This window comes from Macaca thibetana, chromosome 20, assembly GCF_024542745.1.
Source record: "Macaca thibetana thibetana isolate TM-01 chromosome 20, ASM2454274v1, whole genome shotgun sequence".
NCBI lineage: Eukaryota > Metazoa > Chordata > Mammalia > Primates > Cercopithecidae > Macaca > Macaca thibetana.
The window spans coordinates 24,125,084-24,141,651 of NC_065597.1; the positions used below are offsets into that span (position 1 = coordinate 24,125,084).

The following is a 16,568-nucleotide window of genomic DNA, read 5'->3' on the forward strand; positions in this document are numbered from 1 at the left end:
GGGATTACAGGCTTGAGCCACCGCGCCCAGCCAAGATTTTGTTTTCTATTGTTGTTTCATTACAAGCCAGTGCAGCATCAAGCCACTTACACCCTAACATATTTATTCTCAGCTCCAGTAACTCATGATGGAAAGAAAAAGATCACACATCAACATCAACATATGGGCTACAAACAGGCCCTTCCACCAAAAAATACGAGGTGTGCTTTTTTTTGGTAAGAAGCATTGAAGACAGTCAAATTTTTTTTTCCGTTTCAACCTAATAATCTTTGTAACCTCCTGGTTTGAGATTTTAAAGGTCATCTCATTGCCCATTTAGTATAAGCACCGGAAAATTGCAGGTGGTTTTTTTCTTCCAGGTGTTTTGAGAAGGGCTCATTCATCTCTTTGAGCTGATAGACATCTTTTCCTCTTATAACAATACGATAGACTGGGTGCAATTGCTCACGCCTGTAATCCCAGCACTGTGGGAGACCTAGTGGGCAGATCAGGTGAGGCCAGGAGTTCAAGACCAGCCTGGTTAACATGGTGAAACCCCGTCTCTACAAAAAAATGCAAAAATTACCCAGACATGGTTTTGTGTGCCTGTAGTCCCAGATGCTGGGAAGGCTGAGGCACAAGAATCACTTGATCCCGGGAGGCAGAGGTTGCAGTGAGCTGAAATCATGCCACTGCATTTCAGCCTGGGCAACAGAGTGAGACTCTATCTTTTTTTTTTTTTTTTTTTTTTTTGAGACGGAGTCTTGCTCTGTCACCCAGGCTAGAGTGCAGTGGCCGGATCTCAGCTCACTGCAAGCTCCGCCTCCCGGGTTTACGCCATTCTCCTGCCTCAGCCTCCCGAGTAGCTGGGACTACAGGCGCCCGCCACCGCGCCCGGCTAGTTTTTTGTATTTTTAGTAGAGACGGGGTTTCACCGTGTTAGCCAGGATGGTCTCGATCTCCTGACCTCGTGATCCGCCCGCCTCGGCCTCCCAAAGTGCTGGGATTACAGGCTTGAGCCACCGCGCCCGGCCTATGAGACCCTATCTTAAATGAACAAACAAAAACAGAAAACTTTTATAACCCAGTATTCCCCATATTTATTTGACCCAGAGATATTTTTGGAGGAATGACACCTGTTCTGGATTGAATTGTGGCTCCTAAAGAGATATGCCAAAGTCCTAAATCCCAGTTCTTCAGATGTGACCATATTGGAGAACAGGATCCCTGCAGATGTATTATAATTAGTTCAGATGAGGTCACCCTTGACTAGGATGGGCCCCTAATCCAATATGGCCATTGTCCTGAGAAGAGGAGAAGGAACACAGGCTCTCAGCAAGCTTCTTCCCATCTGGGAGTGATGCATCTAGAAGCCGGGGGATACCAAGGCTTGCTGGCCAACACCAAAAGCTGGAAGAGGCAAGAAGGATTCTTCCCTACAGCCCTCAGAGGGAGCATGGCACTGCCAACATCTTTTTTCCTTCTTTTCTTTCTCTTTTTTTTTTTTTTTTTTTTTTTTTTGTGAGACAGAGTCTTGCTCTGTCACCCGGGCTGGAGTGCAGCGGTGCCACCTAGACTCACTGCAACCTCCGCCTCCCAGGTTCAAGTGATTTTCCTGCCTCAGCCTCCTGAGTAGCTGGGACTACAGGTGTCTACCACCACACCTGGCTAATTTTTGTATTTTCAGTAGAGACAGGGTTTCACCATGTTGGCCAGGCTGCTCTCAAACTCCTGGCCTCAAGTGATCCGCACGCCTCAGCCTCCTAAAGTGCTGGGATTATAGGCGTGAGCCACGGCGCCCGGCCACTGCTAACATCTTGATTGCAGACTTCCAGGCTCCAGAGCCGGCACAGAATACATTTCTGTTGTTTTAAGCTACTCAGTTTGTGACACTTTGTTCTGGGAAACTAATACAGCATCCATTAGCATCTCTCGGACAGTTTGAGAAGCCCTGAACTAGAATCATTCAAAAGCAATCCCCAATGGACCAAAAAGACAAATAATTAGTCTGTGGAGGAAATTGTTTTCCTAAACTCCAGGTAATATTTGTTTTATTCCTAATAAGAGGAAATACATTTGAACAAAGAAGCTCTCATAGTATTGGCAATTTTATATATGTCTCTGTTATTCTAATTTTTTTTACTTGCTGGGCTTGGTAATTCTTCAATGGACACAAAAGCTATGACCTAGAGAGACTACAGAGTTACTGGTAAGTGCAGGTCCGAGGCCCTGGGCGTCCCCATTCATAGACGGTGGCGTGTGAACGAACAGCTTAGACCTTGGGCAAAGCTTGTGCTGGTTGAGAGCGGCGAGTCTGGGACAGGGACCCAGGCTGCTCCCTGCTGCTTTCAGGCTCCTCTCTCTTACACTTAATGCCCAGGAAACTGAATATTTTCATCAGCAGCAGATCTACGATCTCCCCTTCCTCCGATAGCTGCAAGAGAGAAAGAACCAAGCAATGTACACAGAACCATCTTCTTTGGGGGTTTTTCTGTCTAAGGGGAAATCACAGTTTTTATTTATTTATTTGTTTGTTTGTTTATTTATGTATTTTTATTTTTGTTTGAGACGGAGTCTGGCTCTGTCACCCAGGCTGGAGTGCAGTAGCGCAATCTGGCTCACTGCAACCTCTGTCTCCCGGGTTCAAGCGATTCTCCTGCTTCAGCCTCCTGAGTAGCTGGGACTACAGGCGCCTGCCACCAAGCCAGGCTAATTTTTATATTTTTAGTAGAGAGAGAGTTTTACCATGTTGGCCAGGCAGGGCTCAAACTCCTGACGTCAAGTGATCCGCCTGCCTCGGCCTCCCAAAGTGCTGGGATGATGACAGGCTTGAGCCATTGCATCGTGCCCAGCTCAAATCAGTTTTATTGTCCAGTTTGGTCCCAACCTAGGTCCCTTCACTGTTCAGAGCTTTTTTAGGGTGGGAAGGCCTCCCTCTAGGAATCCCAAGGGTGTGTGCTCCATCCTTTATCCTCAGGGGGTCCCTCCTCCTCTCTGTTGAGGATGACTGGGTTTTCACGGCAACATTTCAAATTCCCAAGCCAGCGCAGAGTAAGCCTCGGCTGGGCGGCTGACCCTGAAGTTAAACAGCACGTGGGCCCCCTTCTGAGATGAGCGTCTCCCCTTTTCCTGTAGGTCAGAGTGTTGGTGGTGGCTCCTTTCATTCTTTTTTTCTTTTTTCTTTTTTTTGATACAGAGTCTGGCTCTGTCACCCAGGCTGGAGTGCAGTTGTTTAATCTCGGCTCACTGCAGCCTCTGCCTCCCGGATTCCAGCGATTCTCCTGCCTCAGCCTCCCGAGTAGCTGGGATTATAGGCACCCACCAACATGCCCAGCTAATTTTTGTATTTTTGGTGGAGACAAGGTTTCACCATGTTGATGGAGCTGGTCTCAAACTCCTGACCTCAGGTGATCCACCCACCTCGGCCTCCCAAAGTGCTAGGATTATAGGTGTGAGCCACCACGCCCGGCCCTTTAGTTCCTTATTATTATTCCTTCTGCTTGCTGTGTTTATCCTCTGGCCTGGCTTGGTATGGGAGGAAGTTCTGGGAATGAAAAACTCAATAGGTGTTTCTCTCCGGACACTTCTCAACCATATATACATATTTAAGAGTGACTTAAAGCAAAGAAAGAACAAATTTTAGGAAACAGGAATGGCAGACTTCACATAAGGGATGTAGGTGCCAAACAGGCATGTTCAGTAAACTGGTCAGAAAATGCCCTCTACCACGCCAACAGAGGCTGGGGTGGAATTTATGTACAGGCTGAGCACGGGGGCTTATATCTGTAATCCCAGGATTTTGGGAGGCCAAGATGAGAAGATTACTTGATTCTAGGAATCTGAGTCCATCCTGGGCAATATAGTGAGACCCCACCTCTACAAATAATTTTTTAAATCACAGCCAGGCATGATGGCTCACACCTGTAATCCCAGCATTTTGGGAGGCTGAGGTGGGTGGATCACCTGAGGTCAGGAATTCAAGACCAACCTGGCCAACATGGTGAAACACCGTCTCTACTAAAAATACAAAATTAGCCGGGCGTGCTGGGCACATGCCTGTAATCCCAGCTACTTGGGAGGCTGAGGCAGAAGAATTGCTTGAATCTAGGAGGCAGAGGTTGCAGTGAGCCGAGATTGTGCCATTGCACTCCAGCCTGGCAACAAGAGCAAAATTCCATCTCAAGAAAAAAAAAAAAAGTTTAAACATCAGGCCAGTGTGATGATTCACATCTGTAATTCCAGCACTGTGGGAGGCTGAGGCAGGCAGGTCGCTTGTGCCCAGGAATTTGAGACCAGGCCAGCCAACACGGGGAAACCCCAACTCTACCAAAAAAAAAAAAAAAAAAAAAAAAAAAAAAAAAAAAAAGGCGTGGTGCAGTCCCAGCTACTGGGAAGGCTGAGGTGGGAGGATGGCTTGAGCCCGGGAGGCCGACATTCCAGTGGGCCGAGATTGCACCACCGCACTCCAGCCTGGGTGAGAGAGCAAGCCCCTTTCTCAAAAGCAAGCGAGCAAACAAACAGAAGAATTTATGTACACAGGTCCTGCGCATTGCTGCTGGGAATCTAAAATGGTACAGCTGCTTCAGAAAACAGTGTGGCAGGTCTTCAAACAATTAAAGAGTTACTGTGTAACCCAAAAATGTCACTTCTAGTTATATGCCCAAGAGAAGTGGAAACATATGTCCATAGGAAATCCTGACCACAAATGTTCATAGCAGCATTGTTTATAAAAGCCAAAATACAGAAACAACCCAAATACCCATCAGCTGAGGAACGGATAAGCACATTGTTGTTATATCCACACAAAGGAATATGACTCAGCCGTAAAAAGGAATGACATGTGGATGCATGCTACGGCATAGATGAATCTTGAAAACATGATGCTAAATGAAATAAGCCAGACACAAAAGGCCACGTATTGTACGAGCCCATTTATATGAATATGAATTTCCAGAATAGGCAAATCCAAAGAAATAGAATGTAGTTTAGTGGTTGCCAGGGGCTGGAGGCATGGATATGGAAGGTGATTATTAATAGGTAGGGGGCTTCTTTGTGGTATTGAAAATGTTCTGGGCCCAGCTGTGGTGGCTCACACCTGTAATCCCAGCACTTTGGGAGGCCGAGGTTAGCAGATTGCCTGAGATGAGGAGTTCGAGACCACCTTGGCCAACATGGTAAGACCTGTCTCTACTAAAAATACAAAAAATTAGCTGGGTGTGGTGGTGTGCACCTATAATCCCAGCTACTCGGGAGGCTGAGGTAGAAGAATCACCTGAACTCGGGAGGCAGAGGTTGCAGTGAGCCAAGATCACGCGACTGCACTCCAGCCTGGATGACAGAACAAGACTCTTGTCTCAAAAAAAAAAAAAAAAAAAAAAAGAAAATATTCTGGAATTAGTGATGATGTTTGCACAACTCTGTGAATATACTAAAAAACATTTAATTGTATGATTTAAAATGGTTACTTTTATGGCATGTGAAATATATCTTCATTGTTAAAAATATAATTTATTTACAATGGATGAGTTGAGTCTTCTGGTAGAAGGAACCCACTCTGGCTACCTAATTGCATCTCCAAATTAAGGTACAGTTGGAGTACCTGGGCATCAGACCTAGCAATGCTCTCTGCTTCCTTGCTAAAATGGAAATATTTCCCCAATGCCACAAAATTGTTTTTGATATATCAAATCTTTTTGCAGGACAAAGGCATTGTGGTATAATATGAACCATATTTGGTCTTTGACCTTGGTTCCTGTCACAGAGCTCCTGAAACCCTTAGAATTTACTAACAGGAGTATCTTTTGCTATTCATAATGAGCCCTCTTTCATGACACCTGAGTTTTTGCTAATGAGTGACTTAGGGCAGGCCCCTAGATAGCTTCAGGAAGGGGCAGGTCACAAGAAAATTCTCAGATGGTCAAGTCTCTGATAAAAAAAAAAAAAAAAAAAGCCATAATATTTACATATAACCCACACATTCTCCTGTGTACTTTAAGTCATCATCTATAAGTACCATTAAGTACTTATAATACTTAACACAACGTAAATGCTATGTAAATAGTTGTTATACAGGTTGAGTATCCCTTATCCAAAATGCTTGGGATGACAAGTGTTTTGTGTTTCAGACTTTTTTCAGATTTTGGAATTTACATAATGAGGTATCTTGGGAATAGGACCTAAGACTAAAGAGGAAATTTATTTATGTTTATATACACCTTATACACATAGCCTGGAGGTCATTTTATACAATGTGTATTTTTAATTCTTATTTGTTTATTTTTTAAAGATAGGGTCTTGCTGTGTCATGCAGGCTAGAGAGCAGTGGTGTGATCATGGCTTACTGCATCCTGGGCTCAAGCTGTCCTCCCCAGTAGCTAGAACAAGAGGGACATGCCATCAGGCCCAGCAAATTTTTGTATTTTTTGTACAGATAGGGTCTTGCTATATTGCCCAGGCTGGTCTTGAACTCCTGGCCTCAAGTGATTCTCCTGTCTCAGCTTCCCAAAGTGCTGGGATTGCAGGCGTGAGCCACTGGGCCCAGCCCAGTATATATTTTTTTTATTTTAAAATTTAAAATATGAAACACTTCATAAATTTGCATGACCTCCTTGCGTAGGGGTCACACTGATCTTCTCTGTAGCATTCCAATTTTAGCATATGTGCTGCTGAGTGAACACTGGCTCAGTATTTTCAATAATTTTGTGCATGAAACAAAGTTTGTATTAAGTAGTTATGTGTGGAATTTTCCACGTGTCACCTCATGTGAGCATGCATACAACTTTGGATTTTGGAGCATTCTGGATTTCTGATTTTTGGATTAGGGATGCCCAATCGGTATAAGATACTCAGTTGGTGTCTGCTGGAGAATTGCTTGGTGTGTGGGGAAAATCTCCACACATTTGGTCACAGACGTGTTCTGTGTTTAGTGAGAGTTTAGTAGAAGTAAAAATTTGTGTTTCCTTTCCAAACACAGATCGGGGACACACATTACAAGTGTACCAGAGACCATTTAGCAACAGAGGAGGGGCAGCATTCTTAGCATTCTTGAATCCTGTGGGCAATAATTTCCTGGTTTCCAGGAAAAATAACTATTTAAAATGATCCTTTAACATGATGGAGTATGTCACCTTTAAGAAATCTTTTGCAATTTAGAAAAACAACAACAATACCAAATTGCTGCTCTTGTATAGAAATGGAAAAATTCAAAGAAGAGTGTCTTAAGGGTTTCTTTGTTAGACATGCAGATTTTTCCTTTTTTTTCTTTTGAGACAGGATCTTGCTTTGTCACCCAGGCTGGAGTGCAGTGGCATGATCACAGCTCACTGCAGCCTCCACCTCCTGGGCTCAGGTGATCCTCGCACCTCAGCCTCCTGTGTAGCTGGGACTGCAGGTGTGTGCCACCACACCTGGCTTAGGCATACAGATTGAAAGAACCTTTCAACTGGGATAGGAAGGGTGAGCTGCATAATATGTCACCCTTCACACAGCTATACCTCCAAAAGGGCAGGAAAAAAACAAAACAAAACCATACATCCAAGTCAGACAGACCCAGGTTGAAATTCCACCTTTCCTACTTTCTAGCTCTGTGGTTCTAGGTAAATGATTTCAACTCTGTGAGCCTTGGTTTCCTTCTCTGTAAGTTGTGAATAATTATACCTACTTCACAGAGCTGTTGTGAGGATTAAATAAAATGTGCAAAGCCTTCAGCACAACTTCCATTGTGAAGAGAGTGCTCTGTGGGTGGTGCTGGTGGCTGTTATTAATCTGCAGTCTATGTGCTCATATCCCTCTTCCTGCAGGGAGTTCAGCAGGCCAACTGGAGAATTGCTTGGTGAAAATCTCCACACATTTGGTCAGAAAGTGTTCTGTGTTAGAGAGTTTAGTAGAAATAAAAATTTGTATTTTTTTTTCTGTGAAAAAAAAAATGGATGTGAGGTTGACCATGAGTGCCCAGCTTGCTGCCCTCTGAGCCATGAAGACGTGGGTTGAGGTTTTGGAGTGCAGTATACGTTCTCAACCTTGGCTGTTCATTAACATTAAAATTACCCAAAGAGAGGACTGGGTGTGGTGGCTCACGCCTGTAATTCCAGCACTTAGGGAAGCCGAGGTTGGTGGATCACCTGAGGTCAGGAGTTCAAGACCAGCCTAACCAACGTGGTAAAACCCTGTTTCTACTAAATACAAAAAAATTAGCTGAGTGTGGTGGCAGGTGCCTGTAATCCCAGCTACTTGGGAGGCTGAGGCAAGAGAATTGCTTGAACCCAGGAGGTGGAGGTTGCAGTGAGCCAAGATTGTGCCATTGCACTCCAGCCTGGGCAACAAGAGCAAAAACTCCATCTCAAAAAAAAAAAAAAAAAATTCCCAAAGAGACTTCAAACATACCAAGGGCTGGCTCATTACCCCAGAGGTTCTGTTGGTATTGGTCTCTGTTGGTGTTGGTCTCTGTTGGTGTTGGTCTCAGTTGGTATTGGTCTTGGTTGGTATTGGTCTCCTCTGTTGGTGTTGGTCTCTGCTGGTGTTGGTCTCTGTTGCTATTAGCCTTGGTTGGTGTTGGTCTCTGTTGGTGTTGGTCTCTGTTGGTATTGGTCTCTGTTGGTGTTGGTCTCTGTTGGTGTTGGTCTCTGTTGGTATTGGTCTCCTCTGTTGGTGTTGGTCTCTGTTGGTGTTGGTCTCTGTTGGTATTGGTCTCCTCTGTTGGTGTTGGTCTCTGTTGGTGTTGGTCTCTGGTGGGGCAGCCGTTGTTTCCAAAAGGCCCCAGGTGATTCTAAGGTGCACTCAGGGTGGAGGTCGCTGGTGTTGTGAACAGAGTCCCAAACTGGGAATCAGGAGGCCTGGCTCTGACACCAGCCCTGGCCCTCACTTGCTTGTGATTTTGGAGAATTAATGTCCTCCGTCTATGCCTCAGTTTCCCCTCCTGTGAAATGAGGGCTCTGAGCTACAATGATCTCTCAAGTCCTCTAAAGTCTAATGCCGCTCCAGCCTCTTCATAGTTCAGCATCAATGGCTGATCAGGAATAGGACAAAGCGACTCACCTGATAGTATTTTTGCTCCTCACTGAAGGCCACCAGGATGACAGAGACAAACAGGTTCAGCACCACAAATGTCATAAAAACGATGCAGGACCCAATGAGGAAGGAGCCAAGCACTGGGCTATGGTCCAGGACCTGTCAGAAAGAAAGCCAGGGTCATCGAGTGTCCTGGGTCCCAGCAACCACTTCCCCTACTGGAAACCCTCAGAGGGAAAACAGTCCTCAGAGCTAGGCAGAGCCTGGAGCCAGGAAGGTCCCCTCTGCTTGAGGCTGAGAGAGCTGGGCAAGGAGGGAATGGGCAGCCCTTCACTTTCCACCGCTGCCACCTCCAAAGATGCTGCCCTTTCTGCCCAGGGTAGGGGGTGTTTCCTTTGGGAGACCCCTCTACAGCCCTCCCCTGAGTAGCCAGTGCCCGATGTTCCTCTGTGAGCAGGGGTCCCAAAGGCAAGCTGAGGGCTCTAGCAGGGGTGTCCACCTAGGGGAGGGGAAGCATTTCTGTTTGTCCAAACTTGCCCGATGCTTGCCAGGTCATGGGCCCAAGGGATGGCATGGGGTGGGGTGGGCAGGGAGTGCTTTTTCTCATCTTCATAGAGGCTCAGTGTAGATGGCAGCACCTGTGCCCTCACCCCATTACCTCCTCGTAGTTGAAGATTCCCAGCTGAAGGCTGATCATCGTCTCTGCCGCATCAAAGAGGGTTTTGTAGGAACGGAGTTTCCAACCAAACATTAAGTTCGACTGTCATGGAAAGAATTCTCATGAACAGGGAAGGAGGCTGCCAAGGAGCACAAAACCTGCTGTTTCACAGTGGGGTGGGTAGTCTGTGTCAGCCACAGCCCTGGCCGGGCTGGTCAAGCTACTGTACCTAAAGGGGTGTGCAAGTGGGTGTGCGTACACAACTGGTTTTTGTTTGTTTGTGAGACGGAGTCTTGCTCTGTCACCCAGGCTGGAGTACAATGGTTCGATCTCAGCTCACTGCAGCCTCCGCCTCGTGGGTTCAAGCGATTCTCCTGCCTCAGCCTCACAAGTAGCTAGGACTACAGGCACACACCACCACGTCTGGCTAATTTTTATATTTTTCATAGAGACAGGGTTTCTCCACGTTGGTCAGGCTGGCCTCGAACTCAGGACCTCAGGTGATCCACCCGCCTTGGCCTCCCAAAGTGCTAGGATTATGGGCGTGAGCCACCGCACCTGGTCCACAACTGGTTCTATATGGCATGCATGTGTTTCTCTCTGTGGGTCTGTGCGTGCAAGGCCACACATGTGTCTGTGTGAGAGTGTACATGTATATGCCTGTGACCATCAATATCTACACATATGCACTTGTGTGTATGTATGTGTATATATGTGTATGTGTGTGCATATGCATGTGTATATGTGTATGTGTGTATCCATGTGTAGTGTTTGTGCGCATATGTATGTGTGTATATTTGTATGTATGTGTTTACGTGTGCATGTGTGCATGTGTGTATATATGTGCACGCCTGTGCACATACATGTGTATGTGTATACGTGTGCGTGTGTATGTGTGCACATGTGCATGCGTGTGCATCCATGTGCATGTGTGTGCATGTGTGTGTCATGTTTCTGGAAGTGCTGCCTGGATGACCTTGTCCGGAACCTTTGCTGTGTCCACGGCCTGTTGATGATGCCCATCTTTGTGTGCATCAGGATGAGGGAGTGCCCAGGGTGCCTCTGGGACTCACGCAGGCACCTGCTAAGCCACCTGGCTGTGTTCTCCAGATGTGGCCCAAATACCTGGCAATGAAACTGGGCACTCTGTGGCTCCAAATTCTTCGCTCTGGGGAACTGGGTTGAACGGATGATGGGCTTCTGCCTGGGGGAGGCCCTCCCCTCACCACATTTTCCCTCACCACAACTCCCCACTCCCAAGACTTTCCCAGGGCTGCGGTGTCAGAGGGAGGCCCAGCAGCCCTTGGCTCTGGCTCTGAGTTGGTGACTTTTGGTCCCATGGGACACTGCACTGTCCCTGCAGCCCAGACACTGCATGGAGGGCTAAAGAAATCCACATTAGGGTTTAGACGGGAGCTTTCACCAAAATCACAGACTCCAGCTTTCCAGAACTCACCCCCATCACTCCGTCAGTGCACCCCACCTGTTTCCGAGGGTGGGAGAGGAAGATGGGGCGGCGCCGGGGACGGAAGGCGGTCAGGGCTGCGGTGACAGAGAGGCAGAGCTGGGTGAGGGCTGGGGTGGAGTGGGGACTAGGATGTGATGGGGTGGTGGATGGGATGATTGGGAAGGAGTGGAAGGCAAGAGACGGGATGGAGCCAGGGTGAGAATGGGGAAGGCCCTGGGGTAGGATGTGGGCCAGGATTGTGCTAAAGGCCAGAGATGAGTGGAAGGCCGGGGCTCGCATGGGAACACGGTGGGCAGTACGGGGCGTATTTAGAAGGACATCAGGAGGTGGTGGAGGCCAGGATGTAAGAGGGTCTTTGTTTCTCACATTATCATAAAAAAGAATTGAAAATTTAATGTTTTTGGCTGGGCACGGTGGTTCACGCCTGTAATCCCAGCACTTTGGGTGGCTGAGGTGGGCAGATTACCTGAGGTCAGGAGTTTGAGACCAGCTTGGCCAACATGGTAAAACACTGTTTCTACCAAAAATACAAACATTGGCTGGGTGTCGTGGCACATGCCTGCAGCCCCAGCTACTCAGGAGGCTGAAGCAGGAGAATCACTTGAACCTGGGAGGCAGAGGTTGCAGTGAGCCGAGATCGTGACACTGCACTCCAGCCTGGGCAACAGAGTGAGACTTTGTCTCAAAAAAATAAATAAATAAAAATAAATAAAATGCCAGGCACAGTCGCTCATGCCTGTAATCCCAGCACTTTGGGAGGCCAAGGTGGGTGGATCACCTGAAGTCAGGAGTTCGAGACCAGCCTGACCAACTTGGTGAAACCCTGCCTCTACTAAAAATACAAAATTAGCCAGGCGTGGTGGTGCACACCTGTAATCCTAGCTACTCAGGAGACTGAGGCAAGAGAATCGCTTGAACCTGGGAGGTAGAGGTTACAGTGAGCCTAGATCGTGCCACTGCACTCCAACCTGGGCAGCAGAACAAGAATCCGTCTCAAAAAAACAAAATAAAACAAAACAATGTCATGTTTTCATTTATGTTTTTCTGGTCACACAGGGCCATGCTTGTCAATGTGCTCTCACTGTTAAAGTGCTGAGTGAAGTGGCATCGGCCCTCCCAAGTTCACGAGTCACGTCTTGGACAACAAGCACTGGCATGGCCTGTGGATGTATCTACCTTCACGTCCCACCTCTGCCCCAACTCAAGGACGTGGTGGCCCCATCCATCCCCCAGCATGGCAGCAGTGCTCTGTGTGTGTCTAGGAGTTAGCCCTGTGCCTTCTGACCAGCTGGGAAGCCAGGAGAACTGGCACATCCAGGAGGGGTCTAGAAGCAGAAAGGAATTCTTCCTGAACCTGGAGCATTTCAGCACTAGAGCCTATCTATGCCTCCTCACCCTACCCACCTGAGCTCTCCAGCCTTTGCCATTTGAGATGACTGGTGCATGAGCTCACAGCGAAGAGCCCCTGTACTCAGAAGAGCCACCACCTTCCTTGGGTTCCCAGGGTCTCCCTAACCCTAACTGTCCACTTCCCACCACCAATTAGCCTTGGCTTCTGCAGAGACCCGCCCCAAGCTTGTCCCAAAGCAGATACTTACCGCGATGGAATAAGCCAGGAGCATGGTAAGGATGACAATGATAAAGCCTGAAATGTCGCCCCAGGCACGGCGTAGGGCTGCCGTGATCATGTTCATTTTGGGATTCAACCTGAGCAGATGCCAAAGCTTCCCTGTGGACAGGAGTACCAGGAAGGCGATGATGTAGCCAAGGGCGGCATCGGCTGCTGCTGTCTCACTGAAGCTGACGGCTCTGTGGGATCAAAATGGGATGGCTGCGTCTCAGAGACCTTGAGCAGTTCAGCTGGAACTCATCTGGATGCCAGATTACACTGATTGGCATTTCAGGAGGTGGGATTAGTTTTATCATCATCTCATAGGCTATCAGTTCCAGAAACAGGTCTGGGAAAGAGAGGCGTCCCAGTTCCCCCAGGGCGGTGATGATGATGATGAGAAGGAGGAGGAGGAGGAGGATGCTGGGAATTACGGTGTAAACCTGTAATCCCAGGTACTCGGGAGGCTGAGGCACAAGAATAGCTTGAACCCAGGAGGCAAAGTTTACAGTGAGCTGAGATCACGCCACTGCACTCCAGCCTGGATGACAAAGCCAGACTCTGAAAACAAAACACCCTAAGTGCCTGCCCTCAATATCTTTGTTAAATGAGGCGATGATAACACTGACCTTCATCAATTCTGATGATGCTTCCTCAGGTGCATACATCCTGCCTACCACATAGTGGACATTTAGTGTCCTTCCATTGGTCCTAGGGCTGATCTAGGCTTGCATGATCTCAGCTCACTGCAACCTCTGCCTCCTTGGTTCAAGTCATTCTCCTGCCTCAGCCTCCCCAGTAGCTGGGATTACAGGTGCACAGCACCATACCCAGCTAATTGTTGTATTTTTTGTACAGACGGGGTTTCACTATGTTGGCCAGGCTGGTCTCAAACTCCTGACCTCGTGATCCACCCACCTCGGCCTCCCAAAGTGCTGGGATTACAGGTGAGCTTACTGGGGCCCTAATACTTGCAAAGGGCCTCCCCCAGAGGCCAAGAGGAGCCTAAGCAGGATGCCACATGGCCCTATGTTTTGGGAAGATTTGCACAAGATGTTCTATTTTGTCTGAGTCATCTCCAATCGTACTCACTTGCAGCTGGCCCCACACCTGAATCTAGGTGGCAGCTAGAGTTATGCCTGCTAGGCGTGCCCCGTTATCCCCTGAGCGTCCACAGCATCCCAAAACCTCCTTCTGACCCCGGGCCTCAAACGGAGCTGTAGGAAGAGGGGCCAGTATGGGGAGCTGGGGGCTGAGGAGACAGCCACTTACTCCTCCCTGTGGTTCCGGCAGCGCTGGAGATCCCTTTCAGCCAGGACAGCCCTCTTCACAAACACCGCCAGGGCACTCCAGCTGGCCAGGATGATGGCCAGCTCCAGAAGGTTCCACTTGCTGCGGAAATAGCTCCACGTCTGCTTTCTCATGCGCTTGCCCTGGAAAAGGAACGTGAGGTTGTGGCCATGACTGCCCCCATCCCCAGGGCTGCTCCCTCCCCACCCCAGAGGGCCCTCTGGCGGGAGGCTCCCCCAGCTCTGGCCCCCATGCACAGAGTGCCCGGGCCTCTCCCCAACCTTGTGCACAGACCCACTGAGGTTGGATAATAGGGCCTGGAGGCAGGGAACATAAGAACAAAATCAAATGGAAACACTTCAGCTGTGACAGGAAATATCCTCTTCATTTACATAGGGTGTACCCCGAGTAAATGACTTTGTAACTCCACTTTAACCTCTTCATTTACATAGGACGTACACCGACTAACCAATGGAAACCTCTAGAAGGTATTTAAACCCCAGGAAATTCTTTTTTTTTTTTTTTGAGATGGAATCTCACTCTGCTGCCCAGGCTGGAGTGCAGTGGGCCCCATCTCGGCTCAATGTAACCTCTGCCTCCCGGGTTCAAGCGATTCTCCTGCTTCAGCCCCCTGAGTAGCTGGGATTACAGACGTATGCCACCACATCCAGCTACTTTTTGTATTTTCAGCAGAGATGGGGTTTCACTTTGTTGGCCACGCTGGTCTCGAACTCCTGACCTCAGGTGATCTGCCCGCCTCTGCTTCCCAAAGTGCTGGGATTACAAGTGTGAGCCACCACACCGGGCTGGCTGCAGTTTTGCAATATGAAAAGAGTTCATCCTTCTGGAGACGGACGGTAGTGACAGTTGCACAATGATGTGAGTGGACCTAATGCCACTAAACACTTAAAAGTGGTTAAAATGGTAAATTTTATGTTATGTATATTTCCCACAATTAAAACTAAATAATTTAGGCTGGGCACAGTGGCTCATGCCTGTAATCCCAGCACTTGGGAGGCTGTAGCTGGAGGATCACAAGGTCAAGAGATCCAGACCATTCTGGCCAACATGGCGAAACTCCGTCTCTACTAAAAATATAAAAATTAGTGGTGGCGGGTGCCTGTAGTCCCAGCTACTCAGGAGGCTGAGGCAGGAGAATGGCATGAATCTGGGAGGCGGAGGTTGCAGTGAGCTGAGATCGTACTACTGCACTCCAACCTGGTGACAGAGCAAGACTCTGTGTCAAAAAATAATAAAATAAAATAATAAAAAAATATATAAATAATTTTAAAAATTGCTGAGCGTGGTGGCTCACAACTTCACAACACTTTGGGAGGCTGAGGAGTGACAATCATTTGAGCCCAGGAGTTCGAGACAGCCTGGGCAAAATCACGAAAACAGGCCGGGCACAGTGGCTCACGCCTGTAATCTCAGTACTTTGGGAGACCAAGACAGACAGATCACTTGAGGTCAGGAGTTCGAGACCAGCCTGGCCAACATGGTGAAACCCCATCTCTACTAAAAACACAAAAATTAGCAGGGCATGGTGGTGCATACCTGTAGTCCCAGCTACTCAAGACGCTGAGGCAGGAGCATCATTTGAACCCAGGAGGTGGAGGCTGCAGTGAGCCAAGACTGTGCCACTGCATTCCAGTCTGGTGACAGAGTTAGAATCTGTCTCAAAAAAAAAAAAAGAAAGAAAAAATCCCTTTCCTATCCCACTTGCAAGGAAAGGGAGAGGTGTTGGTGAGGCACCAGGCATCCCTGCACCCCAAACGCTGCTCATGAGCTATGAGCATGCTCCTTACCTGCACCACCATGTAGTAGAGGAGGAAGAGGAAGTAGATGAGCTCTGCCGCCACCACGAAGGGGTGCCAGCCGTCGGTGAAGGGGTACAGGCGGAGGCTCTGCAGGGCCGTGTGCGTAAAGAAGGTGCCTGGGGAGCAAAGTGCGTCTGCTCACTCGGGGCCACCTGCTCTCTCAGAGCCATGGCTTCTGACCAGGAGCCATCAGGTCAGATGACTCAAGCTCAACCCCTTGAGGGCTGGCTGGGGCCAAGGAAAAACCAAAGTTATTTCAGACCCAAAGGACTGAACGTGGACACGTGGTAGACACTGAAGACAGCGGATGCACCAGAAGGGGCGGAGGGGCTGCAGTGGAAGGTCCTCCCCTCCCCTCGGCATTTGGTGTTGGCCTTTGGGCACAGACACCTCTAGATAAAGCACATCCGCCCATATAATGACGATTGACTCCCACTTGGTTCATTTAAAGCCATTTTGGGCCGGGCCCAGTGGCTCATGCCTGTAATCCCAGCACTTTGGGAGGCTGAGGTGGGCAGATCATAAGGTCCGGAGATTGAGACCATCCTGGCTAATGTGGTGAAACCTGTCTCTACTAAAAATACAAAAAATTAGCCAGGCATGGTGGCGGGCACCTGTAGTCCCAGCTACTCGGGAGGCTGAGGCAGGAGAACCGCTTGAACCCAGGAGGCGGAGGTTGCAGTGAGCCGAGATTGCGCCACTGCACTCCAGCCTGGGCGACAGAGTGAGACACCATCT

At 48.4% G+C, this 16,568-nt stretch overlaps 1 protein-coding gene and 1 non-coding gene across 3 annotated transcripts in view; both read right to left on the reverse strand.

Moving 5' to 3' along the window:
• Window positions 1-2,018: 2,018 nt before the first annotated feature.
• The window catches only part of PKD1L2 (polycystin 1 like 2), a 107,213-nt gene continuing 92,663 nt past the window's right edge, over window positions 2,019-16,568 (reverse strand). For both annotated transcript variants that reach the window (XM_050773190.1, XM_050773191.1), the window contains exons 38-43: window positions 15,819-15,946; window positions 13,993-14,153; window positions 12,710-12,920; window positions 9,644-9,745; window positions 9,013-9,144; window positions 2,019-2,413 (exon numbers count right to left, since the gene is read on the reverse strand). In XM_050773190.1, the coding sequence (XP_050629147.1) occupies window positions 2,252-2,413; window positions 9,013-9,144; window positions 9,644-9,745; window positions 12,710-12,920; window positions 13,993-14,153; window positions 15,819-15,946 (896 nt within the window). In that variant the 3' untranslated portion in view covers window positions 2,019-2,251. The remainder of the gene's footprint in view (window positions 2,414-9,012; window positions 9,145-9,643; window positions 9,746-12,709; window positions 12,921-13,992; window positions 14,154-15,818; window positions 15,947-16,568) is intronic.
• Window positions 6,551-6,656, reverse strand: LOC126945180 (U6 spliceosomal RNA). The gene has a single exon (XR_007722345.1). It is a non-coding gene; the product is annotated as a U6 spliceosomal RNA (small nuclear RNA).